The sequence below is a fragment of the Bacillus rossius genome, chromosome 18 (assembly GCF_032445375.1).
Source record: "Bacillus rossius redtenbacheri isolate Brsri chromosome 18, Brsri_v3, whole genome shotgun sequence".
Classification (NCBI taxonomy): Eukaryota; Metazoa; Arthropoda; class Insecta; order Phasmatodea; family Bacillidae; genus Bacillus; species Bacillus rossius.
This window is the reverse complement of record NC_086345.1, coordinates 13,581,964-13,595,363: the sequence shown is the minus strand read 5'-3', so window position 1 is coordinate 13,595,363 and position 13,400 is coordinate 13,581,964. Positions and strand designations below refer to the sequence as shown.

General features: G+C 39.4%; 2 protein-coding genes across 2 annotated transcripts in view; both read right to left on the bottom strand.

Moving 5' to 3' along the window:
- LOC134541460 (peptide transporter family 1) overlaps positions 1 to 4,748 on the bottom strand; it is a 130,116-nt gene extending 125,368 nt beyond the window's left edge. The window contains exon 1 of the mRNA XM_063384934.1: positions 4,584 to 4,748. Coding sequence (XP_063241004.1) covers positions 4,584 to 4,620 — 37 coding nt within the window. The 5' untranslated portion in view covers positions 4,621 to 4,748. The remainder of the gene's footprint in view (positions 1 to 4,583) is intronic.
- Positions 4,749 to 6,744: 1,996 nt separating this feature from the next.
- The window catches only part of LOC134541376 (peptide transporter family 1-like), a 39,997-nt gene continuing 33,341 nt past the window's right edge, over positions 6,745 to 13,400 (bottom strand). Inside the window, exons 12-13 of the mRNA XM_063384800.1 lie at positions 13,134 to 13,241; positions 6,745 to 6,921 (exon numbers count right to left, since the gene is read on the bottom strand). Coding sequence (XP_063240870.1) covers positions 6,745 to 6,921; positions 13,134 to 13,241 — 285 coding nt within the window. The remainder of the gene's footprint in view (positions 6,922 to 13,133; positions 13,242 to 13,400) is intronic.

Genomic DNA, 13,400 nt, shown 5'->3' with positions numbered 1-13,400 from the left:
TGACTGTCATGTGTTATACAATTTTGTATTAATAATCTGTATGTAGCTCATGTCGTTAAGCTATTTTTTATATATATAAACATTTAATAAATATGAATGAAATCGTAAAAGTAAAAACGTTTAACGACAATCATATACCACACGATTGCATGATTATGTTCATGCTAGAATAATTGATACATAAATTAGCTATTTGAAAAACCATTTAATAAACGCTTATTAATTTGATAAATCCGTTAAATAACAATTACTGTTAAATTATTAATTTATTATAAATAAAGAGAAAATAATTTTAGATACCACCCCCTTAATAATGCATGTGGTTAACCCGAGAAAAATGCAAGAAAAAAGCTGGCTGGAAACGCGTACAGAAATATGCTAAGTGGCGAATGGAAATTATTCCCGGCAAATAACGTGATTATACATATATACATATTCATGTATATATACATACATTTAATATTTGAAAGTGTCATAAATATGACTGAAACTCAGGATAAATTGATTCATGTAAATCAGTAAAATACTTAAAAATAATTAGTCACTAATCCAATTTTGTTGATTGAATGTTGATCTCATTTAATTAAGAATTTTTGTCACTGATTTTTGAGGTTAATGTCACAATTCTTGCCCCTGATTCTCAGTCAATTTCACTGATGTGACAGTAAACGCGAGTATGTCAACTTGGCTGAAAATAATTATTTCATTGACTAAAATAACTTTTTCAGTTTTGAAGTGTATGGTTATTGCCACCATTCACAAAAATTAAGCCACATTTTGACTATAAACAAAATTGGGAACTTCTTTTTCCAGACATCATACAAAAGGTGAGCGATAAAGCACTGAAGATTATCCGTCGGTATACACTGCGAAGTGACTTGCTTTCTTCATTGTGTGCGTTGGTATTTACTCTTCGCATTTGGACGTGCAATCATGCGTCTTATCTTTGTAGGTTCGTTCTCATTATCTCGCCATAACGTTTAACTAACAGTTAAGATTAAAAGCATTTAAGAAACCACTCAAAGTGATTACAAAATAGCGGCGTTTAAAGGTCGCTTTAAGCTCTAGCACATGGTACACTTTAATAATTAATGGTGCGATGTATTTATTTCAAATGTGTCATTTTTAGTATACACTGACTTAAGTAGTTTGTTGCATCCGTTAGATGTTCTTAGGCCGGTGTCATACTATGATGTTGCCAGTTTATACTTGGTGATTTCTTCTACATCTATTGTTTACATGTTCGATTTTGATAAATTTACGTAGTGCACTCCAATAAAAGCTGTCGAAAGAATGTTCAGTTAAAAACTCTAGGCAAGCATAGTGTGACATAGCCTTAGCCTGTTCAAGTTTTGCACAAAAGAGCTCCTTATCTGATTTAGGATAATTTTTTTATAACTTGCACTACATTTAAACAAGATAAATTGGTTCGATAAAACATTTGGAGACGGGGTTTAATATTTAGTTGGGCGATATTTGCTAAAAAAAAAGTTTTAAGTTCCGAAAATACTTTTATTCTATGCTTTTTAACTTCCTATTTTCATAAAACCCGGCGGAGATAATAAATTCCAAATACTTTATGAGATATCGAATTTTTTAATTTTCATCACAATACTTATGCATTCATGCGGCGTTTAAAATTGTTTCTTGTTTACGAGTATCAATTTTTTTTTATTCGAGAATGTTGTCACGTGAACTTAGGTGAGTTTTTAACGTTTCAAATTTTAATATTTTATTTTTGTTATTTGGATATTGTTGCGCAAGTAATGAGTAAAAAAAAGAAACGTGAGTTCCTACTGTTCATCCTTTGTCCCGGTTTGTTGGATCAGGTCAGTTACATTATAAATACTTTAAAACTAAACAACCATTAAATTAATATTTTAATGTCCGCTTAGCTAGAAAGGATTTATAATGTAACTGACCTCACATAATCGACCATTTTAATTAATTAGACATTCACGAACACACGGCAAAGTAAGAAATTGCGACGATCGAATGATTGCACAAGTCTTGTATTACAAAATAAGAACGGCGATATCTCCTAAAGTATTTGTAATTTTTTATCTCCACCGGGTTTTATGAAAAGAGGAAGTTAAAAAGCATAGAATAAAAGTATTTTTAGAATTTTAATTTTTTTTGCAAATATCGCCCAACTACATATTTACCGGAGACGGTTTAATGCTTGCCGAAAACATTTCAGCGAATCCGGAATCAAACGATGACGTGACAAGGTGACGTTGGTGAGTTCGTTTTTTGGTCTCGCAGTCCATAAAGCGCCAGCATTATTTTTTCATGCGGAATGCGGAAGAGATTGATGTTAAGTTTCTTCTTGATGGCCAAAACGCATGAGGGGCTTGCTGGAAACTTCAACAAGAAATGCAAGAGTGCAAGAACGCAACACCCAACACCCACAAGAAAACTAAGTTAGTTTATAAAACACATGGATGGAACACGCAAGACGCAAGACTTCACCAACTCTTAACACTTCAAAATTCAATACAGTTGAAATAATACATTTACTTCAACGGGCTTCTTTTCATTGTTTTTGAAGTGAAACTTCTAATGCGACTTCCAACAAGGTTGCGATAAACGTTTAACGCTACCATGGAGAAAGCACTGTTGCGTTGAATGTTCAACGCTCCTGGGGAGGGGGAATAGAAAGAGACAGAGCGAGAGTGAATGCGTGGCACTTGAACGCATGCGCGTAGTATACCTGTTACAGGCCAGCGCGAGCGTTAGCAACGAGTAGCGTCCAATATTCCAACGCAAGAGGGAGAGAGAAAGAAAGATACACAAAGGTAGAAAGTAGGAGAGAGAAAGAGAGTGAGTCGGTAGATCCCAAGCACATGCGCGTGGTATTCTTGCTATGCAGCGAAGTAAACTGTGAAGTTTCACTTCTTCCGCACGGAGGGACTCCACGCACTATTTTTTTTTTTTTTTTACCTAAATGTGTGAAGTCAATAATGTTTAAAAACGTAATTTGCATACGCTGTGCGATAGGTTTAACAAATGAAGACGTGATGCCATCTATAAACAAGACGTATGTGTGTTTTAACAGTTTGCGCCAGTCCAGAGGAGACACCGCGCTAGAAGCACCAGCGAGCGTCGCGCTTATCATCCCGCCTCACCGACACACACACACACACACCCCTGACGAGGCGGGCCCCTTTAAAGCATCATATTTTAGAGAAGGATTTTTTTTCTGCGGGAGGAACTACCGGACCATGATAAAATCAGACCAATCAAGAATGTAATTTTTTTCATAGCTTCATGTAAGCTCTCCAGAATCTTCTGGTTACGTCCATGGGGGGGGGGGGGGGGGGGGGGGGGTTTGTCATCAAACCGGGTTTGCTGCCTTAACTCAAAAACACACAATTTAGAAATACATAACATAGAAACACACAAGATAGAAGTTTCCAAGTTGTGTTTCTACATTATGACGGCTCTAAGTTGTGATGGTTATAATTTATGATTTTATAAGTATCTAAGTCGTACGTGGTTCGTCGTAGTGTTTCTAAGTTATGATTTTCTTAGTTACGAAGTTTCTAGTTGCGTGTTTTTGAGACATGATCATTCTAACTTACGACGGTACTAAGTTACGTGGATTTTGACGTTGGTTAATGGTTGTTTAGCGTACAATGAGCGTAACGGAAAAATTGTGCGTAACGGGACACTTTTTCGTGCGTGCAGCCGGCGTTCATCGATTTACGTGACAACGTCTAATAAATCGATGAACGCCGGCTGCACGCACGAAAAAGTGTCCCATTACGCACAATTTTTTCCGTTACGCTCATTGTACGCTTGCGCCGCATCTATCTCTCTTCCACTCGACTGTTCATAAAGTGAAGTGAAAAGTTAATGTGGTTTTCCATTGCTTATAACAACAACAATTTCGCCAATAAAGGTTAATATTATTGTTGCGTTTTAAAAATCAGATTACTAGAATAAATTTCAAGTATTTATTCTTTTATTATTAAAATATAAAAAAAAGATTCAAATTTTAATTCATAAAAAGTATGCAATCGTTTCATCAATGTTTTTTTTTTTTGTTATGACGTCGTCACGTTGAACCATCGTCCGTGAACCGACTTTACAGACAACCAATTTTTTTATTTTTTTATTCAGAGTTGTGGCAGTTCTAAGTTGCGTGTTTCCTTTGAATATATATACTGTATAGAAGTCGCGAGTGGATAGGATTTACTCTACGTTTTTCAAGAGCGTAAAATGAGCAGCTTGGGAACTTCACCGCTGCAGTGCGCTGCCGTAACGCCCTGTATCGTCTTAGTTGTTGTGTACACGTTAGAATGCAGCACTGTCGCCCGCTGTCATACCCCGCACCCCTCATCTATCATTCACTGCAGCTCAAGGGCGTTCAACGGGTGGGGGAAGGGGTGTTTAAAGAGTTCGGCACTTGTCCGCTAGGGACCACCACAAGTCGATGCCCTAGAGATGGTAGCGATTGCGGCGGTGAATTAACCAACTACCTCAAAACTGTATTAGAAATTTTAACCTGGGCTGGCGACTTCTATACAGTATATATATTCAAAGGTGTTTCTAAGTCGCGCGCGGACGGCCTCGTATACCTGGTGTCCGGACGACGGGCGCCGCTGGGTCCTCCATGGCTCGCCGGCGGCTGATGGGGCTCTTCAGCAGCGAGTCCCGGCGCGAGGAGGAGCAAGACTGAAAGACGTCCCGCGAACGCGTCGCGCTTTTCTTATCTAGCGCCTTATCGCCGCGCCTGGACGCGCCGCCACGAGACCCTGTCTGCAGCCGCCACTGCTGCGCCGAGGTTGCCCCCCACCCGCCCCCACCACCAAAAGATGATGGAGCATTCCTCCTTTCCCCACCCTTCGCCGCCAATACCACCGCAACCACACGAAAAAAAAAAAAAAAAATTGGTTGTCTGTAAAGTCGGTTCACGGACGAAAGTTTAACGTGACAACGTCATAACAAAACATTGATGAAAATGATTGCATACTTTTATGAATAATATTGAATCATTTTTAATTTTAATAATAAAAGAAATAATTACTTGAAATCATACTAGTAATCAGATTTTTTTTTAAAACGCAAGATTAATTAACCTTTATTGCCGAAATTGTTGTTGTTGTAATAAGCAATGAAAACCACATTAGCTTTCCACTTCACTTCATATAAACAGTCGACGAAACAGTTCACGTGTAGATGTGAGTTGTGTGCTGCCGCTGCCTTTCTTCTCCTCGGACGCATAGGCCAATCGAGTGGAAGAGAGATGGATGCGGCGCAAAGCGTACAATGAGCGTAACGGGACACAGCGTAACGGAACAATGTGCGTAACGGGACACTGTTTCGTGCGTGCAGACGGCGTTCATCGATTTATTAGACGTCGTCGCGTCAAAAACATAATTAATGCAATTCTTTGGACGTACGCCATTGCGGTTTTGCACTGTTTGTCATGAAGATGAAGGTAAAAAAAAATTCACAGAAAACCAGACTGAATCAGGCTGATGTCGGACGAACGGAACCAACTATGAAACTAAACAAGTATTATGAACAACACAACTACGACAGCACGGACAAAAAATTATGTTCAACGTACAAATATCAGACAGCACAAGAATTCCGTTGAAGGAACTCGTCATGGGAATATATATATATAAAATACAACACAGACGAAGATGAAGGTAATTATATATATATATATAACAACACAGACGAACACAGCGGGCTAACAAAGACGATACAGATTAAATGCAGGCAGACAACAAACCTGGACAAACGCAGCAAACGTATAAACACAACGATGAATATAAACAAGTACTGTGGACAACACAAACACGATAGCACTGAGGAACACAAGAGATTTCCACTGACAACAGTTAACAACGTTTCGGGAACGGACATCTGTTCCCGCCATCAGGCACAAACAGAATCATTTGAAGAAAGTAAAAAAAAAAAACTTACTTACCTAGGACTTTGAACTTGTTAGTATTCAGCAAGATGGTCCGGGGGTCCATTTATTTAGTAAAAAAAAAAAGTGTAAAAAAAATAAATTACAAAAAAAATTGATTGTGTATCTCTTATTAGTAACATATTTTACAATAATGACATAGGTATATTTTTTTTAATAAAAAAAATTGCCTTTAATTTTTTTTTTAGTAGTTGTGTTTCCAGACGTGCTTATTTCTTAAAATTTTAATGTAAAAGTGTTATCACGTATCAGTAAAAATTGGACATTTTAGTTGAAAGAATGATAGAGAAATATTAATTTTCATATCATTTCATGAATAAACACAATGTATAAAAATAAAATAACAAATAACACTGAAATCTCTTGTTTTAAAAATGAAATTTACCTTAAAATTAAAACCATAAAATCTTGCCCCACCTCAACACTAGCCTCATTGTCTCTAATGACCATGAAGTTGACAATGAATTAAACACATTCATCCATTAATTCATTCACTTCTTGTAGATTCAACTGGTACCTAACCAAAGCGTTGTGTATTTTCCGAACCCAAACACCGACACAAGAGGTAGAGGTAAAGGATCGTAGGCTTTCACGCCCATTGTCTATAGTAACTGCTCCCTGATGATGGCACTGCAACGTCGACCGAAACGCCAGTGTTATCTTCACCCTTCGACGCGGCTGCAAGCCAGAAGCCAAGCAACACGACAGGTGGGAGGTGGTATTCCATCACAAGACTCGATTTATTACTAACAACAGAACAAACAGGGGTGTACACGTTCGACGGACGGCGCTCGCTACAAAGTGAAGTCTGACGGGGCGCACTTGGGGAGGTGTTCCTGGTCTTCCAGTGGATGCAGCAGGTAGGCCGAGCTGCTGGCATCCGCGGCCGCAAACTCTTTCTTCCTGGCCACGCGCGCGAACAACACCGCGCCGACCAATGACAAGCCAGCGAAGAAGAAGAATTCGTGAGCCTGGAACATAATTGCGCATGAGCAATAATTCTTCACTCTTCATAAATACACACACACACACACACACACAAACAAAGCACGCTTCGGAGAATTGGTGTACTGAAGTGCTGCTTGCATGTTCCTCCAGCCTGGCAAGGAACTGAGAGGAAGGAATAACTTGCGGCCGAGGGGTGGAAAAATTTTAAAGTGTTTGGGGGGGGGAGGGGTGATGGGGTGAAGGAGTTGTGTGGACTGCCACCTCTTCAGCAGGAGACGGAGGCAGACCACATGGCGATACAATGACGCATTGCCCAGTACGACCAGTCAGCTTCCTACCCTCACCGCCGCCTCCTTGATTACCGTGCCCAGTGGCGTAGCCAGGATTTGTGTATGGGGGGTGTTAAGAAGCATGCCCCCCCCCCCCCCCGGTATTAAAGCGTGGGGGTGGGGTGGTCCTCCCCCGGGAAATTTTGGATTTTAAGGTGTAAAATAGTGCTATTTTAGCAGTTTTCTGTACTTAAATTTAAATATTGTAATGGTAAATTTTTTATTAATTTTAATATGAAATTTGTTTGAGTGATGAATAAGAAATTAGGTAATTAAAGATTTGGTGCTAAAGGGGGGGGGGGGGGGGGTTGAACTCCTAACCCCCCCCCCCCCCCTGGCTACGCCCCTGACCGTGCCCATCACCCTTCCTAACCTTTGTGTGATTTCCTGTTTCCCGCGTCATCCCCACTGACGCCCCGTCCATGTAGCGGCACTTCACTCCTAGCTTTGAATATATATACTGTATAGAAATCGCCAGCCCAGGTTAAAATTTCTAATACGGTTTTGAGGTAGTTGGTTAATTCACCGCCGCAATCGCCAACATCTCTTGGGGCATCGACTTGTGGTGGTCCCTGGCGGACAAGTGTCGAACTCTTCAAACACCCCTTCCCCCTCCTGTTGAACGACGTTGAGCTGCAGTGAATGATGGGTGGGGGGTGCGGGGAAATGACAGCAGGCGACAGCGCTGCGCTCTAACGTGTAAATAACAACTAAGACGATACAGGGCGTTAGGGCAGCGCACTGCAGCGGTGAAGTTCCCAAGCTGCTCTTCATACGCTTCTGTAAAACGTAGAGTAAATCCTATCCACTCGCGACTTCTATACAGTATATATATTCAAAGCTCCTAGGGCGTGCGGACTGCTCTCCTTTGCGTGTGTCACGACTTCCCTCAAATCCCGGCCCGGTGTGCACCCACGCCTTGCGCTAGCGGCCTGCGTGCCTACCTGTGCGTCGACGTCACCCCTTGTGCTGACTCTTTTGACTCTGTGTGTTCCTTCATTCAGCGTGTACTTATTCTTTGTCCATGTTATTCATTTACCCTTTGTGTGTATAATCTCATTGCATATAAAATCGATTATTTCGTGGGGCACTTTTAATTCTACTTTTCCCCGTGTATTTATGTATGCGTATAGAGTGTTTTTTTTTATGTGTCACTTTATCCTGTTCGTGCTTATCGCTTATCACGTCTGCAAGAAGAGACTGTTACGTCTGGTATTGCTGTTTGTGAGTGCAACGCAAGGTTTGTTGTGTTTATTATTATTCTATCATTGTGTATATATATAATATTGGCCACGGCCTCTGTAATCACTATACTCATTGAATAAATAGCATTTTTGAAAACCAAACCAGTGACGTATTGTTCACGTCCCAACAAGCTGAGGCACGGTACACAAAGACTTCACTTGATCTCAGAATTACACTGAAGCCAAATAATACATGATGCGAACCCGAATTCGAGATTCATAGTTGTTTTTTTTTTTTTTTTAATTTAAGGATTTCAACTATCCGGGCATCGGTGGGTACCAATGAACACGGATAATCTAGATTTTGATGCATGCGAACCAATTCCAGACTCGTCACAAAAAATAGCAGCTGATCAACATATAGTACAAGCTTGAGTTGTTAGAGAAATTTTGAGACTAGCTTTGAAAGTTATTGAACCCACAATTTTTTTTCCCAGTTCCAAGAAATATCAGTTGATTGGTCGAATGCTACGAACAGTGCCTACACCTAGGAGAGCAAAGAAGGGGGGGGGGGGGGGGGGGGCATAGTCGCACGCAAACTGGTTGAGCAGGCGGTCTAAGATCTTAGTTGCAAGCAAGACGTTTCTTAAAGCTTCAGGCCACACAGGGCGCTATGCTCGCTATGTTCGCTATGTTCGCTACAAGAGTAAAGTACAGCCAGCTGCATCTCAGGTGTCACTAGCCATTCAAAGCTGTGTTCGCTATGTTCGCTATGTAGGCGATGTAGCCAGGTGTTTGGTTCTGGGGCTATTTTTTTAAAACGTCGTTGGCTTCGCGCATGCGCAGGTGAACCAAAAAAAAAACTGTTTTCACGCGGAATTGTGCTTTACTTCTACGTTTGCTTTAATTAACATCAGGTCGGCGGTCAACTTTATTGAAGGAGTAAGAAAATATCCGTGTTAATGGAATAAATCGATAGAAGACTAAGGAAAGCAGGATAAGCGGGACAATGCCTGGGATTTGAATTGGAATGGAATTCTCAACGATATTATCTTTGAAAGATTTGTGCAATGGGAGTGCATGACTTGATGTAAGCTTTTGGACATACGCCATTGCTAAGCACAGTCGCCCACACCCACAGTCGCACCTGTGTTTTCGTACCAAGTGCGTCTCTGCCTGAGGACGGGAGCAGATAGCAGTTCCCGAAACGTCGCTTGTTTCTGTTTTAGATAACTTTTGTGGTTGTTGTGTTGTGTTGTGTTGTGTTAGATAACTGTTGTGTTATGTTGTGTTGTTGTGTTTGTCCTTTATTTTTGTTGTGTTTTTGTCTCGTTTTAACTGTTGTGCTGAACTTTTTTGGGTTCAATATTTTTGTGCTTTCATCATTTGAGGGTTTTTTTTCGTTCTCTTCTGTTTTTAGAAAACTATTATGTTTGTTTCGTCTTTTCGTTTTGCTGTGTTTTTGTCTCGTTTTAACTGTTGTGCTGAATTTTTTGGGTTTGTTATTTTTGTGCTGTCATCATTTGTGGGGGTTTTTTCGTTCTGTTAGTCCATTTTTCTTTGTTTTACTTTGTTTGTTGACCATATTCCTATTGTGGAGTATTGTGTGGTGTTTATATCCTGACAACAGCAATTTTTTGCTTAATTTGTGTTTTTGTCATTTGGTTTTTTTGTAGTTTTCTTCTACAGACATACATGTACTTAGCAATGGCATATGTCCAAAAGCTTACATCAAGTCAATGCTTAATGAGTTGTATTTTATTCTGAAATAATTATAAATTTGGCTTTGCCCTCACGCAACTAATTCACCACATGATGAAATCCTCCAAATTCATTTATTTTTAGACTAACTTCATGAACCCATTTCCTTTTTTTACATTTAAATACTGTGAGAGCCAGCAGAATACCATTATCGTCGGAATCATCACTGGAATTCCACGGCATGCGTCTATCCAACATCGCGAACTAGACTACCCAATGTGGCCAATTGGCATATGGGACATAGTGAACATGGCGTAGCTGTCTGTGTGGCCTCGGCTTACACCATCCATCATCTGTGGATTGAGTTAAGCCTTAGGAGTGATACGCCAATTACATACGTGGGATCAAATGAGTTTATAAGACAATTATCTGATAAGCCCGAGGCTTTGTTCGTGATAGCACGCGCACAGCAAGTAAATAGCACAGTTGCACAGAGAAGTAGAGGCCCCATTCACACACGTTCCAACTTCATCCCCCTTTTAATTTTTTAATTATTTCTGTCAAAATTTTCTGTTCCAAATACCTAAATATAAGCATTTAACTTCACAGTTTGGGTTTTAATGACTAGGCATGATTAACTACAAAGCATTGCCTTGCAAAATTAATAACAATTTTTTTTTTAAATTCACATATAAAAACAATCAACTATTCTTCTGACGCGCTGTATACTGACGGGCCGCGAACAGAATAGACAGACAAGTTTGAAGTTAGACAAATTTTCTGTGCACACATTGTGCATTGTATGTTATGTTTTCCAGTTTGTCTGGTCGTGTGTATTGTTGAACTTCCGTGCATGCATTGCTGTGCGTGTACCTACTGGTTCTAATGTAGACCAGTCTAAAGGTAGCTCTTGGGTCAAGGGCAAATCCAGGGAAAAAATGGGGGGTAAAAGGGGAGATTTTTCGGAATTCAACCTCTTTCAAGGGGGAGAAGTGTACATGGTGCCATAAAACCATATACAATAAAAAAAAATAAGAATATAATTTAAAAAAAACTGTTTTAACCAATACTGCTTCTTAAAGCCCAGTCACACTTTTAAATTTTCATTTCCAAATAAATTTGATAACAGATTTGGAAGGGTAATATTAGAAGAACAATGGCTTCAGATTTTCTCCACCAAATAAAGTTGGAGAAGATAACTTCAAGTATATTTTAAATCATGCCACACCATCAAAATTTAGTTTCAAGCCAAACTGGTTAGAATTTTTTAAATTTAATCTTTTTTAAATTTTATATAATGCACCACTAGGTTGAAAGATAATCTTTAACTTATAATTTTTTTTTTTCATTTATTAACTTTTTAAACCTCTATGAATTTAACTCACATTAATATTTGTTACATAATAAAAAAATATATATATATTTTTTAAAGTAATAGACACATCACGATTCGGATTGTATGAATCCGTCCAACATCCAACATACATTAAAACCTGATTTGACGGGAAATCAAGTCATTAAACTTGTTAAAAAGAAAATGATTGTGCACACATTTAAATAAATTTGAAAGTTAAGTTCCTTTACTAGGCAATATATTAACTGTAAAAAAAACTGTAACCACCATTTATTTAAATTAAATAATATCATACAATGTGGTAAACATGTTATATGTTGAATTATCTGCTGTTGACTATTATTTGTAGTTTTTAAAATTACACTTGTCTATTTTTTGTAAGATTGTGTATTAGTTTTTCAGTGCCTCTCATTACAAACTTCTCATTTGCTGATATGCACCAACTCAAACTAATAAATAAATAAAAATAAATAAAAAAATAGTTAATATATTAATTAAAACACACAAATAAATGAAAAATAAATATATTTATACACAGGAACGTAACTAGGACTAGTTTTCACTCAGGACAAGAACACATCTTGCCCATCCAATCACTTATTTCAAACCAACCAATCCAAAACTGTTTATGAGAATACCTCAAATTGCCACCTCATAGGTATTAAATCTACTATTCAAACTATTTATTTAAATTCAAATAAGAAGGTAAATAAATATATATATTTTGCATACATTTAATTTTTAATATGCTGCAAGTTGGATAGGTAGTACACAAAAAATAACAGTTTTAAATATTTGATGAAATACATGCATGTATCTTTCAATACAAATAATTCAGTTTCATCTGCCCTCCAACATTTTTTTCTAACACTACGATATTGAAGTATATAAAAATTACTCTGCAGCTTCTGGGGCATGAGCCCCGTATGACCCCATTCTAGTTATGTCCCTGTATATAGATAACAGATTAAATTGTGTGCGTAGAGTACACGTGCGACAGAAGTGAAACTTCTTGCTCATTATACACAGGAAACATAATTATCTTTGGCTGAGGTCGAATATACAAGTAAGCAAGCATGAAAATGTGCAAATGTAAAGTATGTGAGAATGCAAGTATGGAAGTGTGATAATGTGCTAGTATGCAAGTGTGCAAGTATGTGAGTGTGCTAGTATGCGAGTGTGCAAGTATGCGAGTGTGCAAGTATGCGAGTGTGCAAGTATTCGAGTGTGCAAGTATGCGAGTGTGCAAGTATGCGAGTGTGCAAGTATGCGAGTGTGCAAGTGTGCAAGTTTACAAGTGTGTGAGTATGCAAGTGTGTGAGTGTGCAAGTGTGCTAGTATGCAAGTGTGCAAGTATGTGAGTGTGCAAGTATGTGAGTGTGCAAGTATGTGAGTGTGCAAGTAATCAAGTGTGCAAGTATGCGAGTGTGCAAGTATGCGAGTGTGCAAGTATGCTAGTGTGCGAGTATGCGAGTGTGCAAGTATGCGAGTGTGCAAGTGTGTAAGTATTTTGCCGTATCCTCCTCTCCCATGCCTAACCATTACCCCCTCAAGCGATCGGAATTTTTTCGTAACGCTCGAAAACTTCAGCTAAGCAGTTTCACCTCAGTAAACAAGTACACGAGTGAACAGAGCGGGTCTCGGGGACTCCGGCCCTAGGGACGTGCCTGGCTGGCAGTCAGCTCCCAGTAGGTCACGGCCACGATGATCAGGTTGCCGACGGCCACCGTCAGGTACCACAGCGCCAGCGTCACGGTCGCCATGCTCCTCGGCGCCTGCCGACACACACCGACACACCGAGTCCAGCTCGCTCGCTGGTCTCTCGTATCTCTAGTTACAGTCCAGATTTAAGAGTGAGGGCAGTAAGTCATGGCGCCAATCGTTGCCATGACTGGCCAATCCCCTCCTAGCACATGATGCATGCGACCCTCTCC